General features: G+C 37.9%; 1 protein-coding gene across 1 annotated transcript in view; it reads right to left on the minus strand.

Annotated features, from left to right (window-relative positions):
• SLC25A17 (solute carrier family 25 member 17) overlaps positions 1-17785 on the minus strand; it is a 47597-nt gene that overhangs the window by 20249 nt on the left and 9563 nt on the right. The window contains exon 2 of the mRNA XM_047868260.1: positions 1519-1579. Within this exon, the coding sequence (XP_047724216.1) occupies positions 1519-1579 (61 nt within the window). The remainder of the gene's footprint in view (positions 1-1518; positions 1580-17785) is intronic.

Below are 17785 nucleotides of genomic sequence, written 5' to 3' on the forward strand. Positions count from 1 at the left end.
TATTTAAAAAAAAAGAAATAAAAATAAAATAAAAGACAAATGCAACGATTGTAAAAAAAAAAAAAATTTACAAACAGGTTTAACCCTTTGATCCAGCAATCTCATTTCTGGGAATTTATCACATTGAACTTACAAAAACAAAGCAGCATATGAACAAGTCTATTCTACAAAAGAGAAGAAACCACCCAAGAATCTAGAAAGGGGGAAGGGTAAACAGGTTATGGAGCATCCACACTATGGAACACTCTACAGTCAGAAGGATGAAGAAGCTCCCAAAGCATTGATTTGGAAGGCATTTACAATATGCTGTTAAGTGAAAAATATAAGGTGCAGAACAGTGTAGCAAAAATGCTTTTTGTGTAAGAAAGGGAGAAAACTAAGAATGTATATATTATTTTTTTTTAATATTTATTTATTTTTGGGAGCGTGCAAGTTGGGGAGGGGCAGAGAGAGGGGGACAGAGGATCTGAAACAGGCTCTGCGTTGACAGGCTGACAGCAGCGTGCCTGATGTGGGGCTCGAACTCAAGAACCTTGAGATCATGACCTGAGCTGACATCAGACACTCAACCAACTGAATCACCCAGGTGCCCCTATATATATTTTTTTACTTGCTTGTTATTCCATAACAAAACTCTGCAAGACTATTTGAGAGATTAATAAAGACATTATCTCCAAGGGAGAGAAGAGAGGGAAAGAAGGGGCAGATTACAGTGAGATTTTCCACCATACTGTGTATCGTTTTATAGATTTTTGGCTTTTGAGTCATGTGAAATTATTACCAATCACAAAACTCTAAAATTAATGTAAAATAATAGCCATGAAGGGTTTTATTGTAGGAATTAGTTTATTCAAAGCTAATCTTACTCTTTTATTTCTTCATGTAAGTTCTGGCACAGGTTTATAATTTCAAGTTGAAAAATACTGAGGGAAAAACAAGCAGGAATTATAGAGGGTTGCACAGTCCAATAATGCAAAAAAAGGCAAACTAAGACTACATGCCCAATTTAGCAGTGACAGTGGGTGTTTGGCTTCAATGCATTTCCTATTTCTTCTCTGTTCTCTTTTGAGAAGATCTACTCCCAGCAAAAACTCTCCACATTGTGCCTTTAAAAAGTCATATTGTTGGGGCTCCTAGTTGGCTCAGTTGGTAGAGCATGTAATGCTTGATCCTGGGGTTGTAAGTTCGAGCTCCATAATGGGTGTAGAGATTACTTAAAAAAAATAATAAAATCTTTTTTAAAAAGTCATATTGTTTATTGGAAAGAATTGTAATGATTCTAAAGTACTAAAGCAAGCCCCCTCAGGTTCTCTCAGATTAGAGAATGCTTGAGGCTATGACTCATTTATGAACGCCTCTCTGTTAATGAGTAAACAGCACTGATGGCCAGTATTTAAAGTCAGTGGAAAAGGACAAGGGTAGATCCCTAACAAAACAGATATTCTTACATTACTAGAAAAATTTGTTTGTTTCCTGACACCAAATGAAAAGAATATGATGCCTAGAAAAGTTACTCACCTTGAAGTCGAAGTCGAGCTGTATCCAAGGGAAAGAATACTGTCATTGCTGTCACACTTCCCTGAAAAATTTGAAAAGACTTTAGCCATTATAGTTTCACAAAAATAAAGAGCCACAACTTTTAAATGAACAAAAGTTCATTATTAACCGGGGGTCAAATCAGATTTCCAGTGAACAGACATATACAATATTGGGATTCTTTCTGTTCAAGTTCTAAAGTTATACACTTAAACACAAGTATTTCATTTTCCAGAAGAAATCTTTTTCTCTCTCATACTGAAAAAGAAAATGAAGTGGGTCCCTGAAGAGAAAAACATAGAGGTTTGCAACCCAGGACACACATAAAAAATAGCAGATAAATTGATTTTTTTAACCTTTTATAGATCAGTTGCTGTTCCTATTCTCTGATAACCTTACAAGCCAAAATATCTAGTAATAAAACAGATAAATACTTCTAGTCTCTTTGCTTAGTCAATGTATTTACCACAAAGTAAAAGAGGTATAAAAATCATATTGTTCTTTACAATAGCTTTGTTTACTTGTGTTTGTAATAAAATAGGGACAATCTCAGCTCAATATTCTATAAATAATTCATCCAGGGTAACACAATGATAAAAATTATCAGGGAAAGAAGCCAGCAACCGGTCTTTCCATTCATAAAACTTTATGACAGATAAAAACCACAAGCATATAGTTAGGGATGAAATTATACAGATGAAATCTCCAGGTGGGTTTATGGTTCTCAACCTAGATGGAGGCCCACTGGTATATATTCTCAGGCAGAGTATCAAGTGTTGAGCTACTGATCTAATAATGGTTATGTACAATATTTTAATCATGGTAACAACTGGAAATTAGGTCAACTTTATAGATAAGAAGAAACATTTGCCAGATCGCTTAGTTATTTAAATAGGTCAGCCTGTTTGACAAGGGAGAGCACTGTATTGTCCTATTAGAATGCTTCAAACCTCAGATTGAATGTTACCACCCCCTGCCTATCAGGTTACATTACGATATGTTGTTCATGCTCTGTGTTCCCACGGCACTTGTTTATATGTCTCCTCTACAGGATTATAAGACAGTTCACTCTATCTCTTTGTATAACATAGATTAATGAAATATTTATTCAACTTACCCTTCAGTTATTTATGCTTTTTTGATGACTCCAATATAAATGTTCTTTTCTAGTAAGGACTAGGTAATATTTGATGTCCCAAGGAACACTGGACCTACAAAGGCTTATAGTCTACAGAGATGCTTCTGGCATCCTTGCTCGCGTTACAGGCAATTTCCAAGAAAAATGAGGACTGCAAAGCTGGACAATGCTTACTAAGGTTATTAAGGCTGTGGCATTTTTTTTCCTATTGCATAGTACTATGTGTCCATGCCGGTATTGCAAAAACGGGGCATTTCAGGCAGAAAAATCCTGTCTGGAAACTTTTTCAAACAACTGGGACATCTCCATTCCTCTTCCTTGCCAGCTTTAAACATACACCCAAAGTTTCTAACTTAGAAACCCCTGCCTACCTACCTTGAAATCTTAAAGGGAAGTACATCTTACACCAAGATAAAGAGAACAGCCAGTCCAAAGAGCTCAATGGTCTATTACCTCCTCAGGAACTAACATAAAAAGTTCAAATCTAGTAAAATGAGTTCAAATTTAGTAAAACTAAAAAAACTTTTTAAAATTTATTAGTACTGGAATTGTTTCTTGGCCTTTTGACTAAGATCAAGTGTAAAACTTATTAGTAGTGGAAAGACTAGATCAAGATAGTGAACTGAAAACCCAGCATTGCCTCCTCCCTCATTCCAATCACTAATAATCACAGAAAAGGCTTATATATGAAAGTGTTGTATAGAAAAACAAAGAAGGGTCTATTGGTGGACCAGAAATTAAAAGGATAGCAGTGAGGCTATTTTGAAAGAACTCACAGACAAAATGCACAGGAGATAGGTGTGGTAAGCAGAATAACAGTCCCCTGAAAGATGTCGATGGCCTAATCCTCAGCACCCGTGAACACATTGTATTACATGGCAGGTTGCTGATCACCGACTTTAAAATAGGGAGATTATTCTGGATTATGTGAGTGGGTCCAATGTAATCACAAGGGTCCTTAAAAGTAGAAGGAGCTAGAATACGTGGGAGTAAGGCAATGTGCAGGTTCAACCACTACTGATGGCTTTTAGACAAAGGGGTCACTAGTCAAGGAAAAAAGTGTCTCTAGAAGCCAGAAAAGGCAAGGAAATGGATTCTCCCCTACAGCCTCCATTAAAGAACACAGCCCTGCTGACACCTTTGATTCTAGCTCAGTGAGACCTGCATCCGACCTCTGACCTATGGACCTACAGATATAAAATCTGTGTTGTTTTAAACCACTTAACCTGGGGTAATTTGTTACAGCACCAATAGAACTCTAATACAACAGGATTACTACAAATGGTGAGAATGAGCATTGGGAAGCAGAAGGGAGCTCTGGGGTGACTTTCTGGTTGATTAGTTGGGTACCCTAACAACTGAAGTCAGGTGTCTCAGTCTCAGGTGGTTTATCTGTCAGGAACACTCAGTCAGAATGGGGGAAACTAGGAAAAACTTGAGACCAGAAAGCTTGCCATTGTCATACCCTGCGGGAAGACAATGCCACCTTTTCATCACATTCCCCTGGAGGCCAGCAGCAGTAAACAAGCATAGGCAGGGGGGAGGAGTGTGGAATGGGGAGGAAAAGAAAAGCTTACCAGTTTTACCTATTTAAGGAGAAGACACAGACACAGACACACACATTTATTCCAGGTTTTGTTAGAAAACCTAAGTTTAAATGTGAGAGTTAAAAATTTAAGGGTGAAATGAGGGCTTCCATTTCCAGCAATATGGTGGTCTAGACAACATGGTGCAAAATACCTAGTACTGTTACATAACATAAAAAAAAATATAACAAACATCCTTTAAATGCTTAGCTGAGCTCACAAGAAAGTAAGGGAAATCAACTGGAGGCAGAAAGAAAGAAGAGTAGAAACCCTCAGAATTAAGCAGATGCTGGCTTTGGTCGCCTAAGAATTTTTTGCCAGTCTAATTGATCAAGTGGCTTCATTACCACTTTTAAATTGAAGTGGAATTCACATAACATATATTAACCATTTAAAAGTATGCCATTCAGGGCGCCTGGATGGCTTGGTTGAGCGTCCGACTTCAGCTCAGGTCATGATTTCATGGTTGGTGAGTTGGAGCCCCATATCGGGCTTGCTGCTGTCAGCACAGAGCCTGCTTTGGATCCTCTGTCTCCCTCTTTCTGCCCCCTTCTGCTCGTGCTCTCACAAAACACACACACACACACACACACACACACACACACACACACACACACAAAGAAACACTAAAACAAAAAAACAACAACAAAAAAACATTTAAAAGTATACCAGTGACATTTAGTATATTCACAATGTCGTGCAACCACGACCTCTATCAAATTCCAAAAGATCATCACCTCAAAAGAAAAGCAGGCATGTTCTATTTCCCCCTCCACTCAGCCCTGACTCTGATATTTCATATAAAAACATTCATGCAAAATGTGACCTCTTGTGTATGACTTCTTTCACGTAGCATAATGTTTTCAAGGTTTATCCACTTTGGAGCATATATCAGTACTTCATTCCTTTTTATGGCCAAGTAATATTCGATTGTGTATATATACTACGTTGTGTTTACTCAAAACGTTTTGGAATGATACAGACGTAGGAGTTGCACAACACTGTGAACGTACTAAGTACTGCTGAAATGTACACTTTAAAGTTTGTTTTTTAGTAATCTCCACACCCGATATTGGGCTTGAATTTAGGACCTCGAGATCAAGAGTTGCATGCTCTTTGGACTGAGCCAGATGGGTGGCCCTGAACTGTACACTTTAAAATGGTTAATTTTAGGGGCGCCTGGGTGGCGCAGTCGGTTAAGCGTCCGACTTCAGCCAGGTCACGATCTCACGGTCCGTGAGTTCGAGCCCCGCGTCAGGCTCTGGGCTGATGGCTCGGAGCCTGGAGCCTGTTTCCGAGTCTGTGTCACCCTCTCTCTCTGCCCCCCCCCCGTTCATGCTCTGTCTCTCTCTGTCCCAAAAATAAAAATAAAAACGTTGAAAAAAAAAAATTAAAAAAAAAATAAAATGGTTAATTTTATATTATGTGAATTATACAGTCAAAAACAAAAACACTTAATCCTCGCAACAACCTGATGAGGTATGTACTAGTATTCTCTCCATTTTACACGAGGAAAAAAAAACACCAAGAAGTTTTATAACTTTTCCTAAAGTTATACACTTTGTAAGTGGCAGAATCTGTGTCTAAACATTGACAGCCTGGCTCCAGAGTTCACGCTCTTAACCACTGTTGTAATTAATACTTGAAAAAAATTTTACTAATATACTACTAAAAATTACTGGAAAAGAAAAAAAAAGGGGGCTAGTATGGGACCTATTTTAGGTGTCAAATCTTTTTTTGTGTACCAGTCTGGAAACTCAGCATAGAGCCCGGTATAGCATAAACCCTGAACTTGTTAAATTCATGTATGACTGTATGCACCTATAAATAAACCGAACATCCATGAGAAAATGTATTCAAAATGCTAAAGATAAATCTGGAACACAGCTATTCTGTACATTGGGGATTTGCTATATTTGTCTCCTCACCAAGCAAACACACAGATGACTGCTTTCGTTTTCCTAAGCAGCTGCTACCTGAAGGACAATATTGATTATAGATGCGAGTCTCATGCCAAAGCTATAAAAGCACATGACTTTTTAGAATCTGCATTAAATTCCTCTTTCATAAATACTCAGTGGTTTTTTTCTCCCCTCCCTAGGACTGTCTGTTCACTGACATAAAATTAGAGGCACAAAATACTGAGACGATAACCACGATGTACAATACTGTTGTGCCAGAGAGGCATAAAAATAAATCCATTATTTTGAGTCCCACAGAATTCTAACCATCTAAGTGGGAGTTCTACTGCTGAACATTAATTACCATTTAAAAGAATCCATTTCCAGAGAAACAACCTTCTGGTGTCTCACCAGGAGGAAATATTTTTAGTTACAACTTTCTACCATCCCTCTCTGGCATTTAACCATTAGATCTTGGGAAATAAATTAATTCTTACATCAGTGGCACCTGGATCACCTTGTGTGGAGTCCTGTCACCCGAGAACTGAGGAGTCTGAGCCAGGATGGTGAAGAGGTATGTCCAAAGCCCGAGTGACAGAGGCTGAGTCAGAACCCAGAGCTCTCGGACTCCTAGTTCCCTGTTCACGGTTCTATCTTATTCTCAATCTTTTTTCAGTCAAGACATAAATGATTTTTAACTTGACTCTTCTCTTCCGCTTATCAAAGTGAACACAATACGGGGTGCCTAAATGGCTCAGTGAGTTAAGCATCCAACTCTTGATTTCGGCTCAAGCCATGATCTCATGATTTCCAAGAGTGAGCCTTGCGTTGGGCTCTGCTGACAGCATGAAGCCTGCTTGGGATTTTCTCTCTCCTTCTCTCTCTGCCCTTACCCTGCTCGTGGTCACATGCATGCACACTCCCTCTCCCAAAAATAAATAAACTTCAAAAAAATAAATAAAAGTGTACACAACACACACACACAATCTGGGAAACTCACACACACAAAAACTTAACAGTGAATATGTGAGGAGAGGAAAGGAATTAAAGGTAACCCCATTTCCCTCATTGACCCTCCACGTAATTATTAACTTTTTTTTAACAATAAGCACGTGTTAGTTTTAGCTAACACATATTTAGTTTAGGCAAATATATATTTTTAAAGATATCAGAATACAAGAGAATATAGCCTAGGAATTCTCTAAGTATGGTCTGGGGCTCCTTGGAAGTCCTCAAACACTTTGTAGGGGTCCGCAAGATTAAAAGTATTTTCATAGGAACACTATGACATTATTTGCCTTTTCATTCTCATTTGCTCACAGCATGTAGTGAAGTTTTCTAGAGGGTACAGGCTATGTGATATTGTAAGAGACTGAATGCAGAAGCGGATACAAGGAACCAGCTATCTTCTCTTAGGTCAAACATTAGAAAGGTTTGCAAAAATATATAATAATAATGTTGCTATTTTTACTATTTTGGGGAAAATGATTTTTTTAATGTTATATATGTTAACATGTAACAGGTTTAATATTGTTAATAAAGAAATACCTAATGACTTCTCAATTTTAATTTCTAATAAATATTGATAGTTACAACCACATAAACAAAAGCTCTTCAGAGTCTGCAATAATTTTTAAGAGTATAAAAAGTTTGAGACCGGGGCGCCTGGGTGGCTCAGTCGGTTGAGCGTCCGACTTCAGCCCAGGTCATGATCTCGCGGTCCGTGGGTTCGAGCCCCACATCGGGCTCTGTGCTGACAGCTCAGAGCCCGGAGCCTGTTTCAGATTCTGTCTCCCTCTCTCTCTGACCCTCCCCTGTTCATGCTCTGTCTCTCTCTGTCTCAAAAATAAATAAACATTAAAAAAAAATTAAAAAAAAAAAGTTTGAGACCAAAAAGTCTCAACCAAAAAGAGAACTGCTGTTAACAAACATGCCGCTGAATATGGTAACTGTACATTATGAACAATTATTTAACGCATCACTTCTAATATCCCTTTCAACTGCATTATGCCATTGTGACATCAACTGAAAACATCAACTACCTTTGGGCTGGCCACTGTCCTCTCCAGGAAATTCTCTAAAAGGCAAGTAACTCTAGGGGGTGCCTGACTCTTGGTTTCAACTCAGGTCGTGATCTCACAGTTCATGGGATCAGGTTCTGTGCTGACGGCGCTGGGCCTGCTTAGAATTCTCTCTCTCCCCCTCTCTCAATAAAAAGTAAACATTAAAAAAAAAATAAAAGGCAAGTAACTCTAAGAAGAATATGTATAGCCTACAATTATCACCTTAGACCTAATCATTTATTAAAGGATTATTTTGTTTTAATGTTTATTTGAGAGAGAGACAGAGTAGGAGAGGGGCAGAGAGAGACATAGGGAGAAAAAGAATCTCAAGCAGGTTCCATGCTGTCAATGCAGAGCCTGACATAAGGCTCCACCTTACAAATTGTGAGATCATGACCTGAGCCTAAATCAGGAGGCAGAGGCTTAACCAACTGAGCCACCCAGGTGCCCCTCTTTTCCATTCTTTGGGTTAATTTTGATAGAATTAAAATTTTTTTTTAATGTTTACTTATTTTTGAGAGAGAGAGAGAATGCAAGCAGGGGAGGAGCAGAGAAGGGGACAGAGGATCTGAAGAAGGCTCTGCACTGACAGCAGAGAGCCCAATGTGGGGCTCGAACTCACCACCCGTGAGATCATGATCTGAGCCGAAGTCAGATGCTCAACTGAGCCATCCAGGCACCCCTAAATTTGATATTTTTATCTAACTTCTTGAGACGGATGCCTAGTTGATTAATTTTAAGTCTTTCTTCTTTTCCAAGCTTGATTTAAAGGCTATTCATTTCCAAGTGTTTTAGCTGTGTCTGATAGGTTTTTTTCTTTATGACTCAGTGGTTTTTAATATATTCACAGAAGTGCAATCATCACCACTAACTCCATTTTAATTATCCCAAAAGGAAACCTGTACCCATTAGCAAATACTCTCCATTCTCTCCTTCTCCCACACCCTGGCAACCACTAATCTATTTTCTGTCTCTATTTGCCTATTCTGGATAGTTCATATAAATGGAATCAAATAATACATGATCTTTTGTGACTGGCTTCTTTCAAGGCTCATCCATGTTATAGAATCAGAACTGCATTTTGTGTTATGGCTGAAAAATATTCTGTTGTATGGACACATCACATTTTGTTTACCCATTCATCAAGTTGATGCATTTGAGTTGCTTCCACTTTTCTGCTTTATGAATAATGTTGCCATAAACATTTGGGCACAAATTTTTTGAATATAGGTTTTCAATTCTCTAGAAGTAGAACTGCTGGGTCATCTGGTAACTTTAACATTTTGAGGAACTACCAAATTATTTTCCACAGTGCTGCACAATTTTAAATTCTCACCAGTAAAATATGAGGTCTCCAACTTCCCCATAAATTTGCAATACTTGTTATTATCTGTCCTTTTGATTATGGCCATCCTGGTGGGTGTGAAATGGTATCTCATTGTTGTTTTGATTTGCATTCCCCTGATAATTAATGCTGCCAAGCATCTTTTCACGTATAGTGGTCACTTGTATATCTTTATTGGAGAAATGGCTATTCAAATCCTTTGTCTACCTTTTAATTGGAGTATTTGCCTATTACTGAGTTGTAGGCAGTCTTTATATATTCTGGATACTAGACCCTTAACAGATATAGGACTTATAAATATGTTCTCCTATTCTGTTGTCTTTACTTTCTTGATGAGGTCTTTTTTTTTTTTTTTTTTTAACACTTTATTTTGTTTTCTGAGAGACAGAACGTAAGCAGGGGAGGGAACAGAATCCAAAACAGGCTCCAGGCTCTGAGCTGTTAGCACAGAGCCCGATGTGGGGCTCAAACCCACAAACGCAAGATCATGACCTGAGCCTAAGTTGGATGCTCAATCGATGCCCCTTATGATGGGGTCTTTGAAGCACAAAAAGGTTTTAATTTGAATGAAGTGCAATACACACATATATATATATTTATTACTTGTGCTTTTGGTGTCATATCCAAGAAACCATTACATTAGGTCTGTGGTTTATTTTGACTTAATTTTTTTGTATTGTGTAAAGTAGGGGTCCAACTTCATTCTTCTGTGTGTGGATACCCAGTTGTGCCTGCAACATTTATTAAAGAGACTACTCATTGATTTATCTTGACATTCTTGCCAAAACTCAAATGAACAAAAATTGAGGGTTTCTTTCTGAGACTCCCAATTCTATTCCATTGATCTATCTACCCTTATGGCAGTACCACACTATTTATTGTCTACTGTAGCTCTGTATTAGGTTTTGAAATTGGGAAATATGAATCCTTCAACTTTGTTCTTTTTCAAGATTATTTTGACTCTTCTGGATTCTTTGCATTTTCATGTGAATTTTAGGACCAGCTTATCAATTTCTACAAAAAGCAAATTGGAATTTTGATAGGGATTGTACTGAATTGTAGATTCTTTGGGGGACTATTGCCATCTTTATATTGTCTTCCAATCAATGAACATGGATGTCTTCCCACTTATTCAAGTCTTTAATGTTTTTCAATGATAGTTTATATTCTTCAGTGTACCAAGTTTCAATATGCACTATCTGCACTATCACTCAGTTCTAAATATTTTCTTATTTCCATTATGATTTCTTCTCTAACCCATAGATCTTTCAGAAATGTGTTTAATTTCCAAACATATATGCTTTTTGTTTTAAGTTACCTTTTTGTTGTTGGTTGCTACTTATTGCTCTGTGGTTTAATAACTCATTCTGTACTATTTCAACCCTAAGTTTTGTTTTACAACCAAGTAAGTGGTCAGTTTTGATAACTTTTTCATGTTTGGCTTAAACAGAATGTGTATTCTGCAGTTGTTGGGTACAATGTTCTGAATATGTCTATTAGGTCAAGTTTGTTAAATACATTATTCAATCCTTTATATTTTTATAGCCCTCCTCACTTGTTTTATCAATTACTGAGAGATATATTAATATCTTCCATTTTGATGATGGATTGGTATATTCCTAAATTTTTGCTTTAAACATTTTGAGACTGTTATTAGATGAACACAAACTTAAAACTGCTTTATTTTGCTGACATACTGAGTTTTCTCAATGATATAGCCACTGCTATAAAGTCTATTTTGTCCGATGTTAATAGCTCTCATTTGGTTAGTATTTGTCTGATAGGTCTTTTCTTATATTTTTGCTTTCAAACTTTCTGCATCTTTTTTTTTCTAAACGTATCTTTTATAAATTGCATTTTTCTCTTTTAAAAACCAATCTAGTACATTCTCTTTTAACCAAAGCATTGAGTTCATTGACATTTATTTGGATTTAAAGCTGGCATCTTAGGGGTACCTGGGTGGCTCAGTGGGTTAAGCATCTGACTCTTGGGTTCAGCTCAGATAATGATCCCACGGTTCATCGAGATAGAGCCCTGCAATGGGCTCTGTGCTGACATAGAGGAGCCTGCTTGGGATTCTCTCTCTCCCCCTTTCTCTCTCTGCCCCTCTGCACTCTCTTCCAAAATAAACAAACAAACTAACTAACTAACTAACTAACTAACTTAAAAACAAATAAAGCTGTTGGGGCGCCTGGGTGGCTCAGTCAGTTAAGTGTCCAACTTCAGCTCAGGTCATGATCTCACAGTTCGTGAGTTCAAGCCCCGCGTCGGGCTCTGTGCTGACAGCTCAGAGCCTGGAGCCTGCTTCAGATTCTGTGTCTTCCTCTCTCTCTGCCCCTTTCCCACTCGTGTTCTGTCTCTCTCTCTCTCAAAAATTAAAAATTAAAAAAAAAAACCATTAAAAAATAATAAAGCTGCCATCTTATTTTGTGTTCTCTGTTGCTTTTCCTGCCCTTTCCTGCTTTCTTATTTGACTAGAGGTTTTTTGGGTTTTTTTCTTTTTACTTAATTTCTTCCCTCTGGAGAGGTATGTGTGTGTATAAAATTTTACAAGCTATCCAGTTATTACAACACAAAAAATTCCTAACTTATCAATGCTAAAAACATTTAATATGATTATCCTCCTCCCAAACAATAGACATTTAATTCCATTTACTCCCACCCACCTTCCTGCTATTGTTATCTACTTTAATTCTAACTTCTTTTGTTTCTTTTTTAACGTCCACCAATGAGTTGATCTGTTTTATCATTTAAAGTTGTTCAGATTTAGACACATGCAATATTTTACCACTTTTTCTACTCTTCATCCCTTCTTCCATCTCATACTTTTCATCTAGCATCACCTGCCTTGTGCATGAATAACATCCTTTAGAATTTCTTCTCGTGAGGATCTTGCTAGTGGCAAAGTGTTTTTGATGGTCTCAAAATGTCTCTATTTCACGTATGTTTTATTTATTCATGTTTTTTAATGTTTATTTATTTCGAGACAGAGAGAGCATGAGCGAGGGAGGGGCAGAGAGAGAGGAAGACACAGAATCCTAAGCAGGTTCTAGGCTCTGAGCTGTCAGCACAGAGCCCAATGCGGGGCTCAAACTTGTCAACTGCGAGATCATGACCTGAGCTGAAGCTGGACGTTCAACCAACTGAACCACCCAGGCGCCCCCATTTCACATACGTTTTAAAGATTTTCACTGGATATAGCATTCTAGGGCAGTATCATCTTCTCTCAGCAAAGTGAAGAAAACACTCCACAGTTTTCTGATTACAATCACTGCAAATGAGAATCAGGGGTCAGCTACCGCTAATTCCATCCTCAGTTGTGTCTAATATATTGATAAGCCTGTTTTTATTTATTGATAAGCCTATTACTCAACTTCAATTATCAATTTACAGCTATGCACTAATTATCTTACCTTTAAATTTTTATTTGATCAAAACAAAAGCATGCACATAGTTTTAAAAAATCATGGGGGCGCCTGGGTGGCGCAGTCGGTTGAGCGTCCAACTTCAGCCAGGTCACGATCTCGCGGTCCGTGAGTTCGAGCCCCGCGTCGGGCTCTGGGCTGATGGCTCAGAGCCTGGAGCTTGTTTCTGATTCTGTGTCTCCCTCTCTCTCTGCCCCTCCCCCGTTCATGCTCTGTCTCTCTCTGTCCCAAAAATAAATAAACGTTGAAAAAAAAAAATTAAAAAATCATGTAATACAAATGGCAAAATACAGTAGTTCCTCCCCACTCTTCTCCATTTTACCCAATCTTCCTCCCCACAGGCAATTATTTTAGCATCTTTTAGGTGTTTCTTTTGAAATCTAAATATCTCCACATAATTAAAAAGTATCCCAGTATCTTTTGATTCATCAATTTCAGACATTATTTATCTCATATTATAGACAGTGAGAATTTAGCTCTGTTCTACTACCCTCTTCATGTCCCATCCTTCTAAGAACTGTGATTTTGCTTAAATAAGTATTCAGCGTTCCCACGACTATCATGCTTCCACTCTCAAATTTCAGTTATTTTACTTTTCATTTCTAGATACTCTATTTGGTTAACTTTCAAGTATGCTTAGCCAATCTTAGTTTCTTGTACCCTCACACATATTTGGTAGTCTTTCTTTCTCTTATACATACTAAATAGCTTAAGATTGTGACTGAAAATTCCATTTTCCGATTGTTGTTGCTGTCTGCTATGTTTTTGTTCACAATGCCTTGTTTCTCTGTGAGTTTAGTTTGAACTGCTCATTTCCCTGACAATTTTATTTTGGGGCATTCTTTTAAACATCATAATGTGCTTCTGGAAAGGATTTCTGCAAGGCACTTTGGGGTCCCACACACCTGAATCACTTCAAGTTCAATTACTGGCTTCAGGTTTTCAAATCATCCAAGTAGTGAGAATTCAGGCTGCAACCTAAGAGGGAAATTTCAGTGATTTCCCTACTCAAAACAGTGCCAAGACTGGAGACAGCTGATATTCCTAGGGAGAAGTAAGATTATTTTCCATTCATGTCTACAGCAGATTCCATTGGGATTCCAGGTTTACTGGGTGATCTGCTACTGGACTTCCTGTCTACAGGCAGATTGGGTTCCTTCTCTTCTCTGTATGTCTGAAAGCTACAAATCTAAAGCTCATGTTTACCTGCTTAATCACTTCTTGCAAGGCCAATGTTCTCTTTCCCTCTAGGTCCTGCCTTCACTCACTCTCTAGTCTGAGAATTCCTTATCTTGTCACCTTATTAATGCTTTCGTGTTGTCTTAAGAAATATTTTATACACAGGCACCTGGGTGGCTCAGTTGGTTGAGTGTCCGATTTCAGCTCAGGTCATGAACTCATGGTTTGTGAGTTCGAGCCCCACAACGGGCTCTGAGGTGACAGCTCAGAGCCTGGAGCCTGCTTTGGATTCTGTGTCTCCTTCTCTCTCTGCCCCTCCCCTGCTCATGCTCTATCTCTCAAAAATAAATAAATGTAAAAAAAAAAAAATTTTTTTAAAGAAATATTTTACAGGTTTTTTTTTTTTTTTTAAATTATAAAGGGAAGTTTTCAGGAGATGCTTTGATTAGTTCCTTAGTTAGAAACCAAAATCTCATTTTAAGTATTTTACAATGGACTATTGCTAGTCTTGGCAAATAAATATTTTTAAATCTTTGTGAATGTGTTTATTCCTTTGCTGTTTATTCAATTTTGTTCTTATTTCATGATAAAATTGTGTAAGGGCAGGTTGGTAACATTCACATTTCAAATCTATTACTACATAACATCACTCATAGCATAACACCACTCTTAACATGTTCCCTGGACATTTAACAAGTGAACTAAGAAACGTATTTCTACTTAATACCCACCTCCAAAAAATTTATAAAATTTAGTACAGTAATACTAAACAAAAGAAAATCAAACAGACATTAAATAGTACCATTTTACCCTGTATATAAAAATCAGGAAAATGACAAAATCAAGAAGGAAAAAAGCCAGAAATCTAAATTTAGACCTTTACTACACAGGTATCTCATTAAAATACATCCCAAAGGCCTTTTAGAGGGCCATCCAAGTAACCAACCACAAGAGCTCTCAACCTGAAAGACCAGACCACAAATACAACCAGTAAAAAGATGGAGGAGGGGCACCTGAGTGGCTCAGTCAGTTAAGTATCAGACTCCGGCTCAGGTCACGATATCATGGTTTGTTGAGTTCAAGCCCTGCGTCAGGCTCTGTGCTTACAGTGCAGAGTCTGCTTGGATTCTCTCTCTCTCTCTCTCTCTCTCTCTCTCTCTCTCTCTCCCTTTCCCTGTCCCTCTCCCTCTCTCTCTTCCCCTCTCCCACTTGTGCGCGCTCTCTCTCTCTCTCTCAAAATAAACAAACTTAAAAAAATGGAGAAGGGATATCTGCCAGAAGATCTAAAAGAATAGTATTTTCTGATTTATTGGATATGGATTGTAAGAGAGAAGGGAAAGTCATAAGAAATGAAGATACCATCGACAGAATTAGGAAAGTTGTTTGAGGGATATAGTTTTAAGAAATTACTAGTTCAATCTTGGACATAGTGACTTTCAGATGACAATGAATTAACTACTCTCTCACCTGATGCTTCTAATGCTATTGTGCATCATGTGTACAAAATTCTATTACACAGCAATCACTGTACTGTATTTAGTTGTTAATGAGTTTGTCTTCCTTATTAGACTATGGGCACCTCAAGGGCAGGAACTTAACAATTAATGACTAAAGAGCAAAAAAAAAAAAAAAGTCTTTAGGCAGTTGGTAATAGCATACTACAGCTTAAGGACACAGATCATAGCTAGAGATAAAAATGGCAAACCAAGTCACCTACACCAGTTTCAGCTTAGGGCATTTTTGTTTCTCTCTGTTGTGAACAGTCCCATAGTCAGCACCTGGATTCCTTAATAATGTATCAGCATCTACATTTCAGGTTACACATCCAAAATACAGTGGTTTATTCATTTATTGACCTGTAAAAGGTCAATAAACATTCAAAGTCCATTTTTTTTATTTGGCCAACATAAACACACATGCCGTTGAGCTGAAACACCTACCACCACAAACAAGAGTCAGAATGAGACGATAGGGTAAACTTGGTCAAGATGTGGTCCCCTAAGCATGTGCAATCTTATGGGAATAACAGGGACACACACACATATAGAAGTAGAGCATCATGCCTTTAAAGGACAATAACATTTAGGTTAGCTTACCAACCAAGTCACCGAATTCAACCATTTCCAAAATGTTAATTCACCCCTGAAGGATGAAAAATAGTCAAAAAATGCAATGCCAGTTCCAAAGTCAATTTCCAGAGAGGAGCCTAGAAATGGTGGTTGAGTCACAACACTACTGAAATCAGTGTACAGCATCCCCTGAGGGAGTACATGGCATTATTTGATAAAAGGGCTATTTTAGAAAGAAAAACAACTAAAATACATTTTCAGTGGTAGATCTCCAGCTAATGAAATCCCAAAGATTGAAAGCTACTCACTGTGGCTTTCATATTCAAAAATGTTATTTACCTATCAGAGTTAGTATGTCTTTCCCTTGATAAAGCAATCAAGCAAATTCTCATATCCATACACAGAGTTAAACAAAACTTTAACATACAAGTTTAACATACAAGTTAAACAAAAGGCCTAATAGATAATGAATGCACCTAAGCGTCTTATGGAAAAAAGCATGAGCTTTGGGATAAAACAAACCAATGTTCAGGTCCCAGTTATAGTACATACTATAAATAACTTCAAATCTCCATACCTCAATTTCCTCATCTGTAATTTTAGGGCCAATACATAATTATCAAGGATTGCTGTGAGAAGTGAGAAATAATTAATAAAAAGCACCTAGCATCATACCAGGTACACATTGGGCACTCAACAAATGTGGGTTCCTATATCCTTTTTATAGCACCTTTTAGCACTAGAACTCAATCTTAATTAGGACCCTAAAATTAGTAATGGTTACTTAAGTTCCTTCCAAAAGAACAACTGTAATTTTATTTATTAAAAAAGAAAGAATAACTACTCTTTCAGAAGACACCTCAAGAAGGTAGGAGAGTGTACAGTATAAAATAATTACTAAAAAGTCCAATCAAGTAAGAATGAAAAAAGTCACCGTTAGGAAGTCAGTGATGGCCTCTGGAAGAGTAGTTCCAGTGGTTAGCCTGGATGAGTAGGAGAGGTAGTAGGTACAGAATATCCTTTAAGTAAACTTAGGAGAACCAGCAGCAGCTAAGAAAAAGGCAGTCTCTGGGAGCCTGGGTGGCTCCGTCGGTTAAACATCCTACTCTTGACTTTAGCTCAGGTCATGACCTCATGGTTCATTAAATCTCCACGCTGAAGTGCGGAGCCTGCTTGGGATTCTCTCTCTCTCCCTCTTTCTCTCCCTCTCCTGCTCACACACTTGTGTGCACATTCTCTCTCTCTCAAAATAAATAAATAAACTTAAAAAAAAAAAAAAGAAGGGGGTGCCTGGGTGGCTCAGTCAGTTAAGCGTCCAGTTCTTGATTTCAGCTCAGGTGGTGATCTCACAGTTCCTAAGATTGAGCCCTGCATGGGCTCTGTGCTGACCGCATGGAGCCTGCTTGGGATTCTCTCTCCCTCTCTTTCTGCACCTCCCTTGCTCGCTTGCTCTCTCTCTCAAAAAATAAACTACAAAAAAAAATTTTTTTAAAGAAAAGAAAAAAAAGAAAAAGGCAAGTCTCCAGACCAGACTGGTATGACA

This window comes from Prionailurus viverrinus, chromosome B4, assembly GCF_022837055.1.
Source record: "Prionailurus viverrinus isolate Anna chromosome B4, UM_Priviv_1.0, whole genome shotgun sequence".
NCBI classification, from domain to species: domain Eukaryota; kingdom Metazoa; phylum Chordata; class Mammalia; order Carnivora; family Felidae; genus Prionailurus; species Prionailurus viverrinus.